Here is a 23165-nt window from a genome sequence, read left to right on the forward strand (position 1 = left end):
CACACAGGGGTGGATGGTGTCCACCAGCTTCCCTCACGGACCAATGGCGGACGTGAACAACCGCGCAATACAATACCACGCATCCCCACGGCGCGCACGGAACTCCCCACGCCACCAGCCATCCCCACACCACAACGGCCCAATCCGCGCTTATGTCCATCCTTCACGATGGCGGATCCGCGGATTCATCCAGAGCGCTCTGTGCCCCCATCCCGCGGCGCCTCAGTGAAGGCCGCTGAGTTCCGGCCTCGGGTGAAGGATAGTCTGCCAAGCTGAGTCCGCGCTCCGGCTGATCAGCGTCGCCTCAAGACCACCCGCCTCATCAAGATCGAAGATCTCTCTCATCATTACCGCCTCACCAGCCTCTCCCTTCTTACGGCCCAAACCGCCTTTATCTCCTCAATCCTATGCCTCGAGGGTTTGTATTCGAGCAGTAGCCCCCTTCCAGCGCTCCACAGCTGCCCGTCCGCCTCCTCCAGAAGCTCACAGAGCCTCCTCCAGCGCGCACAGCAGCCACGACAGAAGAGCGCCGCGCCAAGCTCAAAGCCGCACTCAACGACGGTCTCGCCATATCTGGCCAGTATCATGTTGTGGACTTTTGAAACTATCGTAAAAGTAACGAAAAAGAGTAAAGAAAAAGAAAAAGAGAAGTAAAGTAAGTAAAAGAACAACAAACAAACGGAAAAGATTAAGAAAGACATCTTGTGTGTGGCAAGGTGGTGGGTGTTCGTGTACTTGTGCTTTACACATTATTATGTGCAACTGAAAGTGCTACTAGCATGATTTAACCCAGTTCTCTCATTTACAATCATTCAGAAATAAACATGAACATTCTGTAAATAATCCGATTTAGGCCTACCTCTCATGCAACCACATGAAGGTATGAAAAGAAGAATAACTTCTTTGAACAGCACTGTGCTTCTCCAGACAAAACAAGCCAGAAGCAGGGGATGTTTTTCACAGTTTAAACTCAGCAGCCTGCTAAATAGAACAATTCTTTCCCTAACAACCATTTATTTAACCTTAAGTGCCTAGTGCCGAAACAAGAGAATGCTGTGTACACCTGTACACAAACCCAGCCTCGAGCCAACATGGTCTACAGTTATTGCTGTTGGACAAAGGCCATCCACAAACACATTGTGCTGGATCTCTTTCTTTGATGTGTCAACTAAATCAGGCTGAGGTATCTGAGAACACAAACAAGCTTGTACATTTAAAAATGCATCTTCGATTGTTAGGCCAAGGAGGTGGTTTGGTGGTAGTATGGGCTCGCCCCGGGACTGGGGAAAGTGTGTCTGGGCTGACCCTGTGTGGGCAGACACAAGGTTGGTGTGAGAAGCTGGCACTGGAATGTGTGTGAGCTATGTAGGCTCACAGGACTTGAGGCTCCACATTCATCAACAGGTAAGTACAGTGAATCTGTATTGCTGCTTGAACTGCTGCGGCAGGAAATTGTCAAGGAAGACGTCAATATGATCGACTTGCTCGGAGTTGGAATTATTCCCCTCCCTCTTGGGTAAGAAGATGGTTTCCCAAATACACACCAGGACTGTATTGGGATTTAACAAATATACTTTAGATACATATCTAAGCTCATATCTAAGCTCATCGTGAACAATGGCTTCAAGCCACTCGTTCACTCGTCCTGGAAGCTGTTGAATCGTTCATTATTTTACTGGGTAGGATTCAATGCCTGTGTAACCATACTACATACATGCAGAGGGCACAAAACAAATACATATTTAGAAAAATTTTAAAGAACAAATAGCAGCATCAAATTTGATTAAAAATATACTGTATATAACAAATTTGTAAAATCAATGAAAAGTACTCAAAAAGAAAAGATCTACAGGAACATTTTAATAATGCAACAAAAGCGGCTAGCATCCACAAATCACAATATAGTTCCTCTTTTCATGTCAGCAGGTGTCACTGAACCTCAACTCTTAGATATGTTGTTAGCAAGAGGAAATAGGGTGGCTAACACCCAGGATAAGGTTTGATTTGTGTGAAACTGTCCTACTTGCATTCAACTATGCTGGGAGACTAAATTAAGACTAACATCTCCTCATGAAGCTGGCCCCAGAAGACAGCTCATTGTCACTTAATGTATGGGAATTAGAGAGAATGATGCGATCTGACTCTGGCCTACTGGGAAATAAAAGGTTAAGCGAAATATCAGTGGGTTGGGTTAAGGCATTGAGTACAGTGGGGGCAGATGCATTGGACATGTCCAGGCACCCAAGATTCAGTCCGGTCTCTCATCATCCCCATCAAGCCACCTCTCTGCTATTAATATTCCAGTATGCAGAGTCCTGCTCTAAGCCCCCGGGGCTACTCTATCATATCCAGCAGGAACTCTGTGTGTGTGTGTGTGTGTGTGTGTGTGTGTGTGTGTGTGTGTGTGTGAGATAGCCATAGCCTCTCTGGTGAAATAGGGCTCTCTGGGGGTTTGTGCCTCAACTCTACAGCCTTTGTGGGCTCCCATTACTTGTGACAGATAGAGATCACTAAACTGCTGAACAAACACCCCATTCAGTCATTTGCATACATTCCAGTAATGGAAAGAGAAAAATGTATCAATAAAGCCAAATGAAGTGCTTCCACTAAGCTCTTCACCACTTTCTTCCTTTCATTCCAAACTTCTTTCTTTCTGTATCTTCTTCTCTTATATTTCTATATTTTAATATTTCCTAACTGCTCCTGATCTGCTGCTGCACAGTTCTTGTGATATTATTTCGTTGAACAATTTTGTCTGAAAGGTAAACACATCACATGACTGTTAAAGATGACAGATTTTCACATATTGTTTGTGCCAGACATAAATCTGAGTTTTTAATGGGCAAGAACTTGAAAATTCTGAAGCCTAAACAAATTAGGAACACTAATCATGCGTGGTCGGGCAAAGACAAAACATAATTTATTGTTGAAGGTTTAATTAAAACTATGCTGCTTTGGGGCACATATTACATTTAAAATACCCTGCAGTGACCATGGCCTCCTGAAATTAATCTCAGGCAAAAAACTCACAGGAGTCACAGTGAAATAGAGGTGCATGCACTCATTGACACATGCACTGTAAATTACTCTTTCTTCCCTTTCCACACACACACACACACACACACACACACACACACACACACACACACACACACACACACACACAAGCGTGCACACACAGATAGACTGACTGACTGACTCATTCATCACAGTGCTTCACTTAACTTTTTCAGTGTTGCTCAAGCATCAAATGCATGACTTTTAGCTGTTGTTGTTCTTCCATCTGTCATACTTCAAGGAACCAATATCCATTTTTTAATCCCAGGGAAAAGTTTAAAGAGGTATGATTACCTTGACTTTGCTATCTTATGTGTACCAAAGGAAATGTCAACCACACATATACAGCACTGTATTTCACACTGTCATTGTTCCAACACTTTGCTGTGCAACACAGATTAGAGTGCTACCTAAGCTCATTGCAAACACTGGTACTGAAAACCTCAGCAAATAAAGCACCGGCTGCGCTTTCTATCTCTTGCACGAAAACAGCCCGAAATTGAATGTCTTGGGAAGTTTAAGGCAGTAGAAATATTGTCCTTGGTGACAGACTTCAGAAAAGTGGGTTAAGTTGAGACACACACTTGTAAATATATATATACACAAACACAAATGTCCTGGAATAACAAACAGACACATAGCTGCTCCAAAGGCACTGGGGAAAATGTTATTGCAGACTTCTAAAGTCCTATTATTATGCATTATGACCATCAAGACAAAGACAACTTGGATGGAAAATAAAACTGTTTTATACTACATGGGACCAGAATATTCACTAGCACAGAGTAGAAGCAAACCTTGTTATGATGACATTATTATGTAATTATTTCACCAGATTATAAACAGGAGATGAAATGCAGATAAAACACTGTATAGGGAGAACAAACGATTGTCAAGCACTCGAAGTCAAATTTGTAATTTGTAAAAATGGGCTACACAAATAAACTGAATTGAATTGAATTAAATTCATTCTGCTACACGAAAAAAATCAAGGGATGGGAAACAACTAGTCATTAAAAAAAACTCCAAAGTGGACAACAGCGCAGATGGAGAATTAAATATATATGCTTCTCAGTGCTTTCCTACTTGTGGATTATTTAAATAAGGCAGTAACCAAAATAGATCTCATTTAATCATATTAAGCCTCCTTCCCAGCACCAACACTTGATCAGGTGGGATGGGGCGAAAGAGGGAGAAAGTTGGAGGGAAAGGGGGAGGAAGTGGGCTGTTTCAGGTCACGGACAGCCAGCTTCTCTCTCACTCTCTGGGGAGGAACTCCAGACAGTGAGGGAGCGCCGTGCTGCAGTATATCTTTACTTCTCCATTTCCTCTCGCTCAAGCCTCTAGTTCTCGGAGGAGCCTGGGAATCAATACTGACATTGGGGAGCAGAGTAGCTTTCTTGCCTGCCTGCTCTGCCTCCGAGCCGCCGCCAGGGAGGTCTCTGCTTCAGTTTTTTCTTAATTACACACATTTAAGTGCCCTTCTTTGACTGGGAGCAGATTGTTAATGTGTTAGGAGGCTGTTACTCTTAAACCACCCAATGTGCAACCTCAGCCTTAATAAATCTTTGATTAAAAGGAAGCAAAAATTCCATAATACGTGAGGGCGTCTAACATGTGGATACACCTACTCGATTTCTAAATTACCAAAGTAATACTTTCTTTTCTTAATAATGCCAGAGACAAGCAAAGAAGACACTGCTGACTGCTTTACTGTGTTCCACCCTAGCGGAGGGTCTTGACAACAAACTTGATTTCCACCATTGATCAAACATATAGAGTGAGGACCTTTCCTCACAGAAAGGGCATTCAAGAAAGTGCAGAGACATGGCTAATTCAATTTGAGAGCAGAGACGCTTGGCTTTAAGTGAAACACTTTGTTATCGAAACAGGCGAGGTGCCACCAGAGATAGTGCATGGACGGTTGTGTGGAGAGACTCGTGGCCGGTCAGGAGATGAAATCAGGGATAGGCGCTAAGTTGGCATGAGGGGCTAGAGCCCCTATTAGAGTCTCCCAGAGGACAGGCAGCGGTGGCAGAGTGCGGTAAAAATAGCCACGGGCAGGATTTCACTTTTGGGACATAGGGAGGAGAGAAGGGGGAGATCGGATCAACATCTCATCGCAAGGCAGCCAGATCCATTCGCTACATTCCCTCGGGTGCCACCTATCACACCAAGTGACTCAAACTGCTTACCACTGCCAGGTAGAACACAAACAGCATGCTCGTTTGCCGCTGCTGTCCACAAAATGATGCATACAATGCCTTAACACGCCAGCACACGTGTGCTTTCGTGGAGCGATTCTAAGTCTAAAACTATTCATGGTATGACTACCATAAAAAAGGATATCATCATCTTCTCCACAAACTTATCTTTTTGGTCATCCGTCTTGGGGAAGTTCTTGATGTCGTTCTCAAGCCTCTGGATGTGCCGTTCCATGGTGCTCAAACTGCTGTTCAAGAGCTCAGCCGGCACTGGGAAAAAATAAAGGAAATACACATCATAAGTTAACCACAACTAAGACACACTGAGCTCATTGACAGGTTTCCAGGAACGGGGCATGTCCAAAACAAAACATGGAAGCCTTGTTGAACCTATGACTGAGTCAGACTAAATGCTGTGACATACTGACTCCTGCATTGTCCATTTGTGTGTGGCCTGGAAAGCAGGCATGTGTAAGAAGGTGTCTGTACAGTGTGCATACGGCTCATTAATCAGTCCGTAATCACTGCTTGCAGAGTTGCTTTGGAATCCACAGTATTCACATCAGACCTTTCAAGTGGAGACTTCAAACAGTGAGCAGTGTCTTAGGGGATCAGACGGGACAGGAGCATGGATGCAGTACCATGCTTTCGGTTGCTGTTCAGGGTTTAGTCTTATTGACACACACACACACACACACACACACACACACACACACACACACATACTCATACTGTATATAGGTCTTTCAAAACAACGAGTGACGGAAACAACAACATTTTCAATTAAAAGTTATATGCAGAAGTCAGAAATTTCGAAAACATTTTCCTTGATCTAATTCAAGATGTAAATATAAATATATTCATATTACCAACTTACATTTCATATATCGCAGGCAATACTTCAATTAACTTAGATACGGAATTTAGTAAATAGAGTACTTGATTTGAAGATCTTGTGTTTTGATTAATGTATTAAAAAGATTTATTATATTTCATCAAACGTATTGTATTTTTTATTTATATTGCTTTTGATATTCTTTTACAACTAAATCTGTTGGCGTTTCAGGCCCAAAACAAGACAAACACGATATTAAAGAGGGCAGATCACTGACAAAACTATTTTGTTAAGCCTTACGTGCAAAGCCAACATTATGCTTTTAGAGGGTTTATTTTCCTCTTTGAGGAACTCTTCCTAACCTGGAAGCTACATTCATCTGAAACTTGAAGTTTGGGCCTGAACAAGAGGAAAGGTTACAGGGTCCCGGAACCAATGAGATTCTTCCTCCTGAGATTGTTAATATGCAAAGAAACATTCAATCCCAGTCCATTCTTGAGTTCCAACATGTTGGTGTAAAACAGACAGATAAGCAAACAGATGGGTGGAGACAATCACATGTAAAACTTTCTTGGCAGAAGTACAAATTAAAAATAATAAAAACATAAACAGGCCCTCTTGGATGAATGATGTAGTCCATTGATCAGTGATAGAGATGAGGGATCTGGCTTCGACTTGTATTTGAAATCCCTGGTGTCTACGGAACTATATATATGTGAGTAAAAAAAAAAGATGAATATCTGACCATTATCAATCATCACAAGATGGAATTGTGTATCATGCACTCAGACAAAGGTCCATCCTATTGCACAGCTGGTCATTGTGGTTTACTGCAGACACTAATTGAAAACCAAAATAAGGCTCAAAAAGCACAACTTCTTCACCAACGTCTGCCATTCATCCTACACTCGTCCCCCACCTGCAAGGTTAGCCCATCAACAAGACTGTAATTGAAGTGCTGAGGGAGTCGGGTAATGGACAAGCTGTCAAGAGATATGGCATCAATGACATACGGGTCAACCTGGTCTTGCTTTACATCAATTCCATAGCTTAGCTTTGCTTTATTCCCCGACAATAAGATTAAATGACACGATTGTGGACACGCACCCCCGGCACACTGAAACAACCTTCACCGTGAATACAAAGGTGTTTAAAGAGCATTCCCACTGGAGAGCACACATTCACAGATGCACACAAACTGCCAGTTGGAATCAGTCTAAAAAAAAAATCCAATAACAGTAAGGGGTGAGGTCACTGTCATTATTAGACTTTAGAGCTAGCGGACACAGTCCCTCCTCCTCAAATCTAACAGAACTGGCTCCTGGGGATCACAGTGAGAAGCCACACTATCGGCCTGTTCCTCCACTGATAGGGCCTCTGAGATCCACATGCTCCTGTCACGATGGTCTCAGACTCAGTAATGGCAAAAAGACGTCATGATAGGTGGACAGATGGATGTAAGAGTCGAAACAATGACATTCAAAGCCATGTATTGAGCGAGAGAAAGGTCTTCTGCACTCACTGTGGCTTTGGATAGTTGCTTGTGGCATGAGTCATAGTATGTTGGTTATATTTAGTCGCTAACACTGTTCACGGCAGCCAAAGAAACTACGATGGTGTTCCAGGGGAGCCATTTATGGGATGGGACTACAATACAGCAAATACGACAACATTTGTTGACATGGGAACGACAAACTGACATATTAATAATACGTTGGTCTTCAAACAAAACAATCTTAACATGTAACATTATACTAATGACCACAAGGCCTGGCAGTATCTTTCAATGACACCACACAAATCGATCTTCAGGTTTCTAAACCAGCTAGTACTGTCATTTCTTCTTCTAAACTTTTGTTTGTGTTCTTGTCAAGCAAAAATGAATAACTGCAGAGGTTGAGTGATGCATGGGGGACACAAAGGAGGACAAGTAAGACGAAAACAGTTTGGAGGACAAGAACAAAACGTGTGTGAATAACAGACAACATATAAAAGCTCATCTGTGGTCAATATCTTTCAGTTATGGACATGAGCTCCGTAATGCTGGCCATCGATGCATTATTCATTCCCATGAACAAAAGACAGACAAAGTATAATTCATTAAGCTTTCCTTCTAATAATCTGCCAGGGAAAAATACTGTGTAGCTCACAATACCAAATCAACTGCTATAATGTGAATATGTCAACTTTATATTCAGTCATTTGTAGAAGGGGGCAATTTTCATTTTGATTTATAGACAAATAATACCAATCTATCATCCTCTGCTCTTGCAATGCCACCAAAGGTTACAAAGGAAATACAGATTTATTTTGAGTGTTGCTGCCAACGCAGAATAAAAGATCAAGTTTTAAATAATCTACACACTTGTGAAAACAAAGACAAATGCAACATAAAACTAAAGTAGAAGGTCGTTCGTGAATTCATTCATCACTTTAGCCAAATAAGTGTATGTTTGTGGGTGTGTAGAAAGGCAGATGAGCGTGAGAGAAAGGCAAACAGACACAGAAGACGCGTATAAATAAAGACAGAAGCCCTGAGCGGCAAGTGCAGGAAAACATAAATTATCTGGTGATACAGTTTCTAAGACTGATATAAACAGTTTTCTCCCCTGTGTTTATGAGCATGTGAAAGAGGATTTACAGGGATAATCTTTCAACGGCCGTTCCACCTGTAAAACAGGTTCTAAGAAAAAGTTGAGGAAAGCAATCCGGGCAAACTTTTCTTTTTTTCCAGCTGTTTCCCAGATGGAAACAAGAGGAAGTTAAGGCTCCCATAGTATGTCCACATTTTATATGTAATCATCTTTTCATTATAGCCTATGAAGAAATCTGATAAAAACGTAAACATGAAATAAACATGTTGGTGGACCACATCAAAAAAAGTGTTTTGTTCCACATGGACGTTATATTGTAACACTACTATTGGTGGAGACGTGGGTAAAGTTGAATTAGGACCTAGATTGACCATTGGACATTTATGCCATAATTACCTTCATAATCAAGACAAAAGCTGCTTAACCCTTGTGTTGCCTTAGGGTCATTTTGACCAGAATCAATATTACACCCTCCCCCCGCCTTAGGATTAATTTGACCCCATTCAATGTTTAATGTCGGTGTTCTTTCGGTAGTCAACAAACAAACATAAAGTGGCTCACACTTAAACTTGGAAAACAATATTAATTATAATAATTTTCTGGAGGTTTTAATTGCTGGCATCAAATTGAACCCAAAGGGTAAAATATGTTAGTAAATATAAAGGTAACAGGAGGGTGAAACATTGAATCGGGTCAAAATGACCCAAAGGCGGGGGGAGGGTGTAATATTGATTCGGGTCAAAATGACCCTAAGGCAACACAAGGGTTAAGAAGTTAATGGGAGAACCCAAAGTAAGGACAGCGACCTGCTAACTGCTCAGATGCCAACGCTGGCACTGCGGTACTTTCAGCTCCATGCTAATGTCATCATTTGGTCAGAAACCAAAGCGCTGAAAACATTCACATTCAGATTATAATCACCAAAGTCATGACAATTCGTCCTCAGGTGGACACTATTTATCTTCAGTTGAATTAAGTCTGTTTGGCAGCCAGAGTGTGGCATTGATCATATCAGCACTATATAGGTAAAAGGTCTTTCAAGCTCCAGAGAGTATAGATGTTAAAACCTTTCAGAGCCTTGAAGAAGTAATCTGGCCCGAGCTTGTTATCTTTTCATCAGACCTCCTCTCACAGCCTCTTTGAATATACAGCACGGGGGGGTAACGAGGGAACGACCTTGAGGGGACTCGACACATGACCGGATACACATGTCTGCCAAAGGGCATATCCATCACTTCGCGGCAAAACTGACTATTGATCAGCAGCATGATACCAGGACAATAGTGCACTGTATGTCGATTCAAAAGCCTTTTGGACCAATTACAGTCATTTCAAATACTCCCACCCCCTTTAAAATGAGGAGTTACATGTTTTATCCAATACAAATCACGTTTGATCTTTTTTCATTTAGCTGTTGGTGGCACCTGAGAGTGAATAGGATATGAAGTGGGAGCCAGACTAGAGTACATCAGAGGAAAGAGACAACAAGATAAACACAACTCTATGTGTTCCCCTTTCAGCAGGAATCAAAGCAGCTCCAGTTGCAGGAGTGGAAGTGATATTGTTGCTGTGACAAAGCAGCAACATGGTTCTGTCCGATTACATCGGATTATGTGATGTTAAAAATAGCAAGCTGGGAAAAAATGCAAATGAGGGAATTTAATGGACAGCTTAAACAAAAGAGAGGGAGGAGACCTTGTGGCACTGAATTAAACATTATGGTCCAGTAATCAGGCTACAAGCTAATTATAACAGCCCGTTTTGTATTCCAGTGCAGTGGAAATAAAAAATAAAGTGACTTATGTATTTGTAAATAATGATTTGCAATACTTATGTTGCCTTTTAAATAATTACGTATAGAATAATTAGATTGCTACATCATACCAGTAAATAAACAATGGCATTGGTAGACAATGCAATTAATCTCATTCGGGTGACACAAATCCACACGATGCACGATCACAATTTCCCATCAATGTTGCATTAATTGCTTCCACATAAAAGGGTGAATCCTTTTTACTTTCGCTCTAGTTCCTCTTTTAATTTGCATTTCCCTTAAACCCTCCATGTTACAGAACTGTTATCATAATGAAGGATTAGTTTTCTGATTAGAACTGATGGCCCCCCGTAGAGCAAAACCATAAGGTTCAAATATGTTATGCTCAATCTGCAAATGCCTCCTGCAGCAAGGATCACACACTCCAGGATTTTCAATCAATCTTAATATTGTTCTCCAATATAATATTATATAGATACATATGCTATATGTTAACTGCTCTGATGCTGTACCAACGCTGGCACTGCGGTACTTTCAGCTCCATGCTAATGTCATCATTTGGTCAGAAACCAAAGCGCTGAAAACATTTAAATTCTGTGTATAATCACCAAAGTCGTTACAATTCGTCCTCAGGAGGACACTATTTATCTTCAGTTGTATTAAGTCTGTTTGGCTGCCAGAGTGTGGCATTGATCATATCAGCACTATTAGTCTTTCACGTTCCAGAGAATAGAGATGTTAAAAAATATATATTTATTTGTATTATATATATATGTATGTATATATATGAATACGTTTACGTATATATAAATTATACATGTATAATGATTTTGGGCTATACAAAATGAGTTGAATATATATAGTGAATTAAATCTATTTAGCATCGGGTCATCCAATATCTTAAAACCGTAAGATCTATAATGGAGTTGAAGCACTTGAGCCAAGAAGAATAAAATCTGACATGTGAACTGCATGATTGTGAAATTACAACATTTGAATGGAAGTATGGGCTGGAGCCAAATAGCAAGCATACAGCCAGACACCAAAAAAAGCCACTCTACTTTACCTCCCACTCTGGAAGGAGGACTTGTTTACAATGAGGGTCATGTCTCTGAGACTTTATTGCTTTCGGCAGCCATCAGAGCTGCAGCCTAGTGCCAGATCTCTGGAGGAATTACAAATGGAGTCAATTACAATATATTTTGATGCATGGGAAAGTTTAGACATTGACCTGGGGTGATGACAATTTCCTAGGAAGGGCTGAGCAAATCCATCAGAGCAATGTGCTGGTGCTATATGCTATGTTCTATCTCTGCTCTCTGCAATAAAAAGAATCAGGAACTCACAGGGGCACAATGGTGTACCTCCACTCTTCTGACAATCAACCATCGAAATGCTTGTCATGGACTTACTTGGAGATGGTTATTTTTCATTTCCAAGTTATACTGTTCCGTGGTGTTGTTATGATACAGTTCTGGTGTCACACAAACAACTGAAAGTTAGGAGTGTACCGGGTGGCTTGGGGGGTGTATTTTGTGCATGAAAGATACTGATGCGTTGTTTCAGTACATCATTGTTAGTGCCGGCTGGGTTGTTGAAAGAGTGAGATGTCGAGTGAATAGACGGCTGAGCTGGAGGATATTTTGAGTAAAATCTCAGCTCTTCTCCCATCAAGGTAAATTAACCGATGGAAATCTCTGGTATCTTTGTGAAAGCCATGCATGCTAGTAAAAACACTAAAGTTTAAGTCAACAAGTAAATATAAACAGATTTTATTTCAACATAACGATGCAGGTGAATTACAGACTTAGTTAAGTCGAACACAAACCAGACTTCTTTCACAGGACCCGGTGTTCTGGAGGCAGGCTTGTGACTTGTCACAGGAGAGATGCTCAGAGATTGGGGTGTGGCACTCATATTCGCTGACAGAGGTTAACTCATGCCTCCAACCTCATTCACAACTTCAAAGTTGCACCTTATCACACAGATGATGAGGGACACTCCCCTTGACATCTCTATAACCTGGAGACCGAAAACCTGACTTGAATGGCCAGAGATCAGTTAAAAAAAAGAGGGTAAATAATCTACTAAATTAAGCAACACTTAATGTGTATGCAGCTGCAAGCAGCCCAATTAATATTAACTATCATCATGATTTTGGCCCCCCACATTTTAAATCAACATCATTGTCATTTAAGGTGGGTGCTCCGCACACGGGAAGCTCCACTGCAGAGAGAAATCAAGCGCGCTCTAAACTAAGAAGCAGCAACCAGGGGCCGATCACAATGTTTGGCAGTGGACATATGGTTTGTGTAAAGTGCGGTGTTTACTGGGTCTGCCTTGCAGGAGCAATAACAAAAAGGGGTGTCAGAATTGATTTTAAGATTTAGCTGGTTGTTCTTAGAGCCTTGAATGCTCCGGCTCCTGCCTATATCTGTGATCTACTAACTCCCTATGAGCCTGATCGGTGCTTGAGATCCACCAGCGAGGTTGTACTAATGCTTCCAAAATCTCGAATTGTCACTCAAGGTAAGCGGCGGGCATTTGCAGTCCGAGCCCGTCAGCGGTGGGCGGACTTACTCAGTTATCGTTGTGATTTAGTGTAACTAATATTATTTTATCTTTTTAATGTTTTCTACTCTGCTATATGAATGTAATCACTATTATTATAATAATAATTACAATTATTATTATTTTGTTTCTGTTGACTACATTATAATTCATGATTGACAAAAATGCCACGCCCTTTGTTGGCAAGAGACACATATTTATTAATGTTTATGCCTTTGCTCAAAGTTCATATGATCAATGTTGCTTTGCCACTTGGGGACAGTAGAAGCTATAATCACAGCATCTGACATTTTATTACCTTCGCATTGAAAATGCCGGAAGGTTATGTTTTGATCGCCGTGTATTTATTTATTTATTTGTTTATTTGTATGCGTGTTATTCGCAAAACTCAAAAAGTATTGAACCGAATCGCATGCAATTTGGTGGGATGATTGTTTATTATCCGGGGACCAGTTGATTAGATTTTGGGATCGATCGGGTCAAAGGTCAAGGTCAAAGGTCATGAACAGGTCAAATCTTCTTGAATCACATGGAATTGGTGGGATGATTGGTTATTATCCGGGCACCATTTGATTAGATTTTGGGATCAATCGGGTCAAAGGTCAAGGTCAAGGTCATGGAAAGGTCAACATCTTTTTTTTACCATAGCACGATACATTTTTGTTCAATTGGCATGCAACTAATGCCAAAATGTTCATAATTCAATGCCCAATCTTGTGATATGCGAAGGTATGCGCTCTACCGAGTGCCCGTTCTAGTTTGTTATGTTATCCAGTGGCTGAGGCGAACTCAGAAGAAGAAATCTACAGTTTAAGCCTCTGGCAGACAAAAGAGCTGCATTAGCAGTTAACTACAACTATATTTAGTTACATGCTGTCCACATGATACATGCAAATAAACCATTTAGCTCTGTTTTGGTCTTGAGAAACTCTAAAAATATGCTCTACTTAGTGGCAAATTGTGTCTATCTGATGTTTGGTACTGAGTACGTAACGCACAGTGGGTTAATAAGCTTATTTGTAGAGTAGAGCAGAGCTTGTCGGCCAAAAATAAACTCAAAACAGCCAAAAATGTCCATTAAAAGAACTGCATAGTTGAGCGATAATTCTCTGTGGAATACTGGGGTGGTACCATATTCATGAAAACTTTTCCCTCTTTATCTATCATAACCGACCTGAAGTTGACCCTAGTGTTTACAACAGGAAAACAACAAGGACAACTATTCAATCATCTATAGGTCTATTTACTCATTTAAAACGTATCATCTTTGTACATGAGCCAAACATAATGAAATTAAATAATAATAAAAAAACTGAAAGTACAGTGTATTTAAAGAAACATTTTATGGTTCCACTCCAAGTAGGACATTGACCTCTTATAATAATAATAATAATAATAATAATAATAATAATACAGTAATTTATAGCGACTCTAATTGAATCTCTACATGTAATAAGAGGTCATGAGTGGCTTGAACTCTACTGGTAAGTTCAACTCCCTACTCTTTGAATACATTTGACATTAACAGACAGGCTATTTGTAATGCTTATGGAATTAAAACAAAAATCTCAGTGGAAAACTGACTGGGTTTTCATTTCCAGCAGCACCGAGGTCCGCTGGCCTGGACTAAGTGAGGTACAGTAGGTGCCTTGATTGTGAGTCTTTTTCCAAAACATCTTGCTCAGATTTCCCCGTCTTACCCTGTAGCTTAGTCACTCTTTGTTCTCTCCTTTCCTCAGACTAAGTCCCTTTCCCCTCCTGTCTTTTTGGGTGTCTGTTATGTTCACATTTATAGCTCAAGAGCTCCCTCTGTGAGAGATATCGTTGCCGCACAGAGAAAACACTGCATCGGTATATTTACACAAATCTTACAAAATATAGAAATTAATGAATAATAAATATACATCTGATTGAGATGTATATATCTGTAATGTTTCTTACAACAGGACTGCACAGACTTGTTTTAACTAATTCTACAATGGTATGATTTTTATGACTGTATTTTTCTTTGTGATCATGGAAATAAGCTATGGCAATGCATGCATAAATCTTCAGCTATTTCACTTTTTTCAATTTGTGTCCGTTTAAATAATCAGGTGGACCACTGAATATATTTTGGTTATTAGATTTTTACCATCTGCAAATGTCTGGGGGAGCATGAGTCATGAGAAGATTGTCAGGGTGGGTGACTCAAGGAATGGGCTTGCATATTTCCTCCTTTTGTTGATGAACCAATCAACACATATTCGATTACTCAGCATTTGTCATGGATGCATTCGGGTGAATAATTTTTTTGTGCCGTCTTTATATTTTGATGATTATTGTAACTCTAGGGGCCTACATAAGGCTTTTGTTCTGATGCTAATTTGATATATTTCCCAATCTTCTCATGTGACTAAAAAGGGAAGAAGCATGTTTAACTTTTTCTCTTAATGTATGTCATCAGATACAGACAATGGAAAGCTAAGAATAAAAGCAACATATTTGCACTGCCAATATTATAAACACTAACATAACATAACTTCAAAGAGCTAGCATACACATGTCCTTTGTTTTAATACATATTTAGGCATGCTGACATCTAAATGGATATTATAAACCCTATCCATTGTGCTTATCTTGTATCCTGCTTATAGTTTTTAGTTTTTTAGTATTTAGTTTTGTGTTTTATAATTATTTTTATTAATGCTCTGATGTGCACCGCTGCTGTGATTTTTGAAATTTCCCCACTGTGGGACGAATAAAGGTATATATCATATCATATCATATATTGTGTCACATCACGTGTCCCATGGGACCACACTACCCAGCATTCCAGTGGTTCAACAATGAGGAATGTCGGCCCTTAGAAATTGAGTTTGGGATTTACACAATCCATCCAATGCAGACAGCAATCTTTACATTTTCCGTAGTATTGCTCTGTGAACTCTGGAAATCATGCCTATTGCTGCCATCGCAATCCCTGATTATTGATGATATTTTTAAAGAAATTATACAAGACTGTCTCAGAAAATTAGAATATTGTGATGAAGTTCTTTATTTTCTGTAATGCAATTAAAAAAACAAAAATGTCATGCATTCTGGATTCATTACAAATCAACTGAAATATTGCAAGCCTTTTATTCTGATTTATTGCTGATTATGGTTTACAGCTTAAGAAAACTCAAATATCCTATCTCTAAATATTAGAATATCATGAAAAAGTATACTAGTAGGGTATTAAACAAATCACTTGAATTGTCTAATTAACTCGAAACACCTGCAAGGGTTTCCTGAGCCTTGACAAACACTCAGCTGTTATAAATCTTTTTTTTTTACTTGGTCTGAGGAAATATTAAAATTTTATGAGATAGGATTTTAGAGTTTTCTTAAGCTGTAAGCCATAATCAGCAATATTAAAAGAATAAAAGGCTTGCAATATTTCAGTTGATTTGTAATGAATCCAGAATGCATGACATTTTTGTTTTTTTAATTGCATTACAGAAAATAAAGAACTTTATCACAATATTCTAATTTTCTGAGACAGTCCTGTATATTCACTGGAGAAGAAAAGACAACCAGGATCTTCCTGATTGACTTGAAGCTGTGTAGTCACACTGAAGAGGCATCTGTCAGATGGTAGGTCACATTCTCTCAGCATATTGGTTTTATCTTCTCGCGCAGATGACTGGTGATGGTTTCCCTAACAACAGAATGCCAGGGGATGGGAAGGTAACTGAAGGCACTGAATAGGCTCACTGACTGGAAGATATGGAACAGGGTACAAGGTAGTTTGGCAGCGGCAGCAGGAATACTCCATGAAATATTTAGTTAAAGAAGCCTCAATATAAATGCAGCAAAGATATGTCATCATCCTAACCATAGCTACTCACGCATGTGCATGCAAGGAAGTAAACAGCCAGGGGTATTGGATCATAAACTCACTGACTCCACAATAACCACAACCGGATTTTGCGATTCAAGAATATATAACAAAATATAATGCCAATATTTTCTCTTTAAAATACCAGCAACCTATACAACTCAATCTGTATCTATTGTTCACCAGTAGTAAGTGCTACCCTGATAGGTAATGTTGAAGATGCCCATGAGGGGCATTTATGGGCATCTTTTGACACTTGCAACCTGACAATCTGTTTTTAAAGTGACGTTTTCATTGTCAAAAATCAACTTTTTACTAATTTCTTAGAACTCTTTGTGTTAATTCACTTCTTAAAAATATGGTTAAAACATGTACAATAATCATAAAGGCATTATCCAGCGGCCAGCACACCAATCAACCAAAAACTGTGACTCTGTGATGAGAATAGCATGTTACACGGATTGCTATCTGATTGGCGTCTAATCTATGGGTATCTAAAAAAGGTTATCTGGCATAACCTTTTTTTCGTTTTACTCATCTTTAACCCAACTCTAAAAGAAAATATTTTGTAAAATGACCATATGTATTTTAAAGTGAAATCAACTACTTCAAATAGTTTTAGAAATGAAAGGCATGTTGCTTGTAGCTGTGCTGTGACTTACATGTAACCCCCGAAACTCGTGTTTCCTGTGTCCCTGTATCACACTGATAAAGTAGATGTGGAAAGATTCATATCCCTGACACAACGAGAAAGGTCAGATCAATTCTCCCACCAACCATATCTGTCTTCATTTAGCAGCCACCATAAAGAGACCACATAGGACATAACATCTCAAAAGAAACATATGTATAAATAGGTGTACACTCACAAAGTATTTAAGCAGGGATGTTTTGGTATTAATTTGCCTGGAGTGTCGGCATGTCTTTTGTCTTTCATCCACATGAGAAGAGGAGACTTGGCATGTACGATCGCGGAGCCATAAACACAGCCCCTTTCCACCTCAGGCAATCCTTAAACTCATCAGCAGTGTAATGACACTTTCGAGCGAAGAGATGAATTAACGAGCTGATTTTCTTGTTTTTACCATCCCCTCCCTTAGATAGTAGCTGAATACAGCGCAGGGAGTAATCCAGGACGTGATGTATGTAGCATGACCGAGACTCATAGAAACGTAGACGTGTGAAAACAGAGAAATGAATTGTCATTTGCTCTGAACCGTATGAGACAATCAGGCTCTTGCATTCATCAATGTACAAAACAAGCACACTGAAAGGCACTTCAGCGGTGAAGGCTGTGATGAGCAAGCGCACGGTTACACACACAAACACACAAGCACACAAATCTAAATAGAAAAGAGCATATTTTATCGCAATTGCACATCTTATAAAATAAAATAAAATGGGTTCTTGTCCGTGCCCAGTTGGCACATGGAAAAAAGCACTTTTTATCTACCGCAGGGAAGCAACTCAGTATCAAAACAATATCAAAACCATGTATGTGTAGTGTTCTAGACTGCCTTGGTGCCAGAAGCTAGTGAGGGATCATGTTACTGATGCCACTTCTACTAGTTGGCCTTGGTGTCTCTGCAGATAGGGGTAGAATCATCGCAACCTCACAAGCATTTGAGCATTCCTAAGCTGGGCCTGGTTAGTATTTGGACTGCTTGGAAACATCGAGAACCACTGAAGCCCACATAAACTAATTTGCTGCTCTCGTTGTGCGATTGTTGTGTTAATGAGAGGCAAATTGGTAGGTATTTCATTAAGCAAATTGTTAGGTAGTTCATTAATCGCTGAGGTAGACTAGAGCAGTCAATTTACCACCGACAAGTTAAAAGAACTGGAGAGGACGCATGGCAATCTACACACTGAACACAAATAATCAATTATGACAAATGCTGAAGTATAGGGTGGCCATATGAAATTGGATATTAAACTTTAAAGTGCCAGTCTTAATAAGCTTTAAGAGTTCTCTAACTCAACAACGTATGTTTAGATCAATCCAATTGAAGTTAATGGAACGACAACCAAACTCCATTAAAAACTACTAAACAATGGATACTCTTGCATTCCTCAATTATTCATAATTAGAGAACAACGGTTATTTATACCAGCTGTAGTAGATTTATTCTGTGGATAACAGTAAGTTAAGGCTAATATGCAATCCTCAATAAAAACCCTCTAGGACAGATGCTCAACAGCCAATATAGGATAAAGCTATCTGCATCCAATCATGCTGTTTCTAAGAAAGTGTCTAAACGCTCCCTAAGTTTACTCAAAAGTAAAAAAAAGTCTCATCCAGTAAAAGTGGACGTTGCCAAATGTGTGTATGACCCCGCTTACCCAAATGGTAGATATGGCCCTAATTTTACCAAACACTATACCACTATGTCTTAAAGGGTATTTTCAATGTTTGTTTTTTTCAATTTCAGTTGTTTGGTAAAAAAAATGTTAAGAGGTAAAAAATACAACATGTCATGTGGCTGTTGCCAGTTAAGAGTTGACTGCTTCAGGTGCTTAGTGCCAAAGGGCTGGAAATAAAAATGGTGAACTAGAACTGGAAAAGACATCCAGTAATCAGGGTGTTTGTGCTGTTATTGTGTAGCCCAAGGCAGCTTCAATGTGTGCTCCCATTTAGCCATTACTTAAGGGGGTTTGTAGCTTGCAGCCAATCAGCCTATTGTCTGAACCAACAGCTTTAGGCATTGCTGAGAGCTGTCATGGCCCTGAATGTACAATATTACCCCATGAATATAGGTCACAAAGAAAATGAAAATGGAACCTCTAATGTACCAGGAATATGTTTGCGAAATATATCCTTGGAGACGCCATTCTTTTACAGGGTAATTAAAGGTGGCTTTTCCTGGTCTTATAGTGCATTAAGACAATGTTTCTCAATAGTATATGAATCATACTGTGGATGATAGATATGGATAGAACTGAAGCCAAACTTAAGGATCTGAGGAGTTAAATGATGTCCTGCTAAGAGGTCAAAAGGGCTCATGGTTAAGATACGTTGTGAAAAGATCCTCTTCCTTCATGGTTGTGGCAGCTGTCCCCAATCTGGCCTCGGCTGCTGGCTGGTTGACAATCAGTCAGCTGCTCTGGCTGGTTGACAATCAGTCAGCTGCTCTGACTGATTGGCAATCAGTCAGCAGCCGATGCTGCTGACATAAAAGGGCAGCAGAGCTGGAGGTAGGGAGGCAAGTGAGCAGAGGCGCAGTGTTGCGGTCTGCTGTGCGTGGTGTGCTGACAAATAAAATATGTCGTTCAACGAAACTTCTTGGTGCCTGGCTGATCCTTGGAGCTTTTGGGGGAAACCCACGGGTAGCGGCGTGAGACCTGCTACAATGGTGTTTACCATTGGATCACCAAGTAATTTAATGTAGGCCTATGTCTGTGTACAACTCTTCATCACTTCACACAACTGTTATGACGCCTTAAGGGCTCTCTTTTTTCCATGATTGGTGACAGCAACTATCTGCTGTCGCCAATGGTGGAAAAAAGAGAGCCCTTAAGCATGTGAAGGTAAAGTGGGGCAAGAGTAAGCGATAAAGCCTGGCAGACAACATGTGGTTCATGTCCATTTAGCTTCATATCCACATAGTCAAATTTAGACTTTCCCCAGATACGACTTGAAGCTGTTGAAGTATTTACTTCCAGAAATGAACCCTGTCTAAGCGTTTCTGAAGGAACAGAGGGGGAGGGGGGTCTAGCTTTGGGTACCCATTTTCCGTTAAACCAAGGGGTGCGTGTCAGTACAATGGGCCATGAGATAGCTGACATCCAAACACATTCTTAACCCTTGTGTTGCCTTAGGGTCATTTTGACCCGAACCAATATTACACCCTCCCCCCGCCTTTGGGTCATTTTGACCCGATTCAATGTTTCACCCTCCTGTTACCTTTATATTTACTAACATATTTTACCCTTTGGGTTCAATTTGACGCCAGCAATTAAAACCTCCAGAAAATTATTAGAATTAATATTGTTTTCCAAGTTTAAGTGTGAGGCACTTTATGTTTGTTTGTTGACTACCGAAAGAACACCGACATTAAACATTCTATGGGGTCAAATTAATCCTAAGGCGGGGGGAGGGTGTAATATTGATTCGGGTCAAAATGACCCTAAGGCAACACAAGGGTTAAGATCTATGCTGCATGCTTAAGAAACACTGATATGATTCTTTTCTGCACTTGATTAAGTCAGTTTGGAAACATAGCCCAAGGGGGTAAAGAGGGGATTACTATCATCTTCCCCAAAGAAGAACGCTTTTAATGTAGTCATAAAATTACTAGAGTCATTGTCATTTCCTGCTAATGGCCCGCCTGATTAGCTACGAGGCTATTGCCCACCTTCTCTGGGAACAGGTGGGTAGTATTTAGCTGGTCATTCCAGATAACGACTGGTGAAACAGAGATAGCACACTACACTGAGTATGTAGTGGCTCACAACAAGAGTTATTGGGAAGCCAGGCATTCTTGGCACAGAAAATGTTTAGACTAAACCACAAGAAAGGTTCACACAAGCCAGGAGAGACTGAGCTGTTGAGGCATATTCAAGCCCAAGGCAGATCAAATACACAGTACGCATCTTCGACCAAGGTTTTAGACTTAGAGTGACAAACTATCTCTGATGATGGAGGGAGAAGCCTTGGCTGAGGACGAGCAGAAGCAATACAGCTGTGTTGCTGCTGTGGTCTCAATTCAATCAGATGACTAAGGCCTTTCTACTCCATGTAATACGATTTTATATCGAACTGACAGTCAATATATATGCGGAACGAGTCTTTTGTATCGGAGCGACTGGTCAAAAAGTAGATTGACAGAGGCATGCTCAGCACACACTGTTGTCATGAAAATGTAATCAATACATTAAATCCAGCTAGCATCTGGCTAGTGGATTTTCTGTGTTATGGTGACAGCTATGAGTTGATTAGCCGTCTGGTGGGAGCAACATCTAATCATGTGTATCTCTCTAAAATACACATATTACTTGAGTGAAAAATAAGGTGTTTCAGTGTCCTGCTGTGCGTGCATGGTTCAATGAGAAAATGGATGATTATATTTGTTAAACCAGAATCTGCTCTGACTCCATCATTCCGCTATGAAAGGAAAGCATATATCTTCTCTTGAGCCAGGCTTCACAGCTGCGAGCGAGCCATCGCCAGCATAATGACAAGTAAAGGACCACAATGAAATCAAATGCAAACAAATGTACAGCATCACATAGAAAACTTTGCCTCTTGAATATGTACAAAAAAAGTACAACGGCAAAGCGGAACACCACAAAATCGAGGCAGATGCCTCTCCAGGTTAAAAATAAATGTATGAAGGGGAAGCTGGAGGCTGACATGAAACATCTGCGATTTTATTGGCAGCCCCCTCCAAAGAATGGTGGCTCCCATATTATGACTTAACACATCAAAATGGCAGCATAGCACACACAGAAAAGGCCACCTGATGATAAACACAGCAGACAGCGTCAGAGGCTTTATCTCGTGGCTGCCTGCAGCTCGACACAGGTTCAATTTGGCCCGCAACAATCGATTCTGTCCCTCCTTACCTCCGCTTCAGTCGGTGGAATAAGAACAGACCTTTCTGTTAGGAGCAGGTCTCAGCTGGTATGCCATGTCGAGGCAGAGACGAGGAAAACCAGGGACACTAACACGACTGAATTCTGGTTGCCGATGAAACTGGCACGCATGCTTTTCTGGACAAAAACGTTTGAATCATGGTCACAGCAATAAAACGTAACTATGGTCAATCTTTAAAATGTCTAAATTAATTGAAATCTAAAAGAAGTGTGTTAGGACGGCTTTTAAATTCAGCCTGCAACTTTGCCTCAAATTGAGGTTAGGTTATGGAATTAAGAAAAGCACAGTACAAACAAAAATAAAACAGGTAATTTAAGTACGTTTATTCCTATTTATTTTATAGTACATTAAGGACAAGTTGGTGTCGGTTCACTCTGTTAACATTGTTTTGGTTAGTTAAAATATGAAATGTGATATTCATAAAGACAGAGGATATCGCTTTAGTTATTGATGTTGTAATGTTATCCAGGTTTTATGGCAGTTTGACTGAAACACTAATCAACATCATTCTGTATCGACAATTTATAAAACTAGAAAATGCATTTCCTGCTGAAAATGCATTGGAATGCTAACATCTGAAAGCTTGAAGCTGAAAAGTAAAAACTAAATTGCTGAAAATGTTTGAAAATATCTGAAATATGAAATGAATAGCTGATATTGGGTGGAAAT

General features: G+C 40.2%; 1 protein-coding gene across 5 annotated transcripts in view; it reads right to left on the reverse strand.

Moving 5' to 3' along the window:
* diaph2 (diaphanous-related formin 2) overlaps positions 1–23165 on the reverse strand; it is a 389710-nt gene that overhangs the window by 106138 nt on the left and 260407 nt on the right. For all 5 annotated transcript variants that reach the window (XM_056440255.1, XM_056440252.1, XM_056440251.1 and 2 more), the window contains one exon: positions 5407–5531. In XM_056440255.1, coding sequence (XP_056296230.1) covers positions 5407–5531 — 125 coding nt within the window. The remainder of the gene's footprint in view (positions 1–5406; positions 5532–23165) is intronic.

Source organism: Pseudoliparis swirei, chromosome 19 (assembly GCF_029220125.1).
Source record: "Pseudoliparis swirei isolate HS2019 ecotype Mariana Trench chromosome 19, NWPU_hadal_v1, whole genome shotgun sequence".
In the NCBI taxonomy this organism is placed as follows: domain Eukaryota; kingdom Metazoa; phylum Chordata; class Actinopteri; order Perciformes; family Liparidae; genus Pseudoliparis; species Pseudoliparis swirei.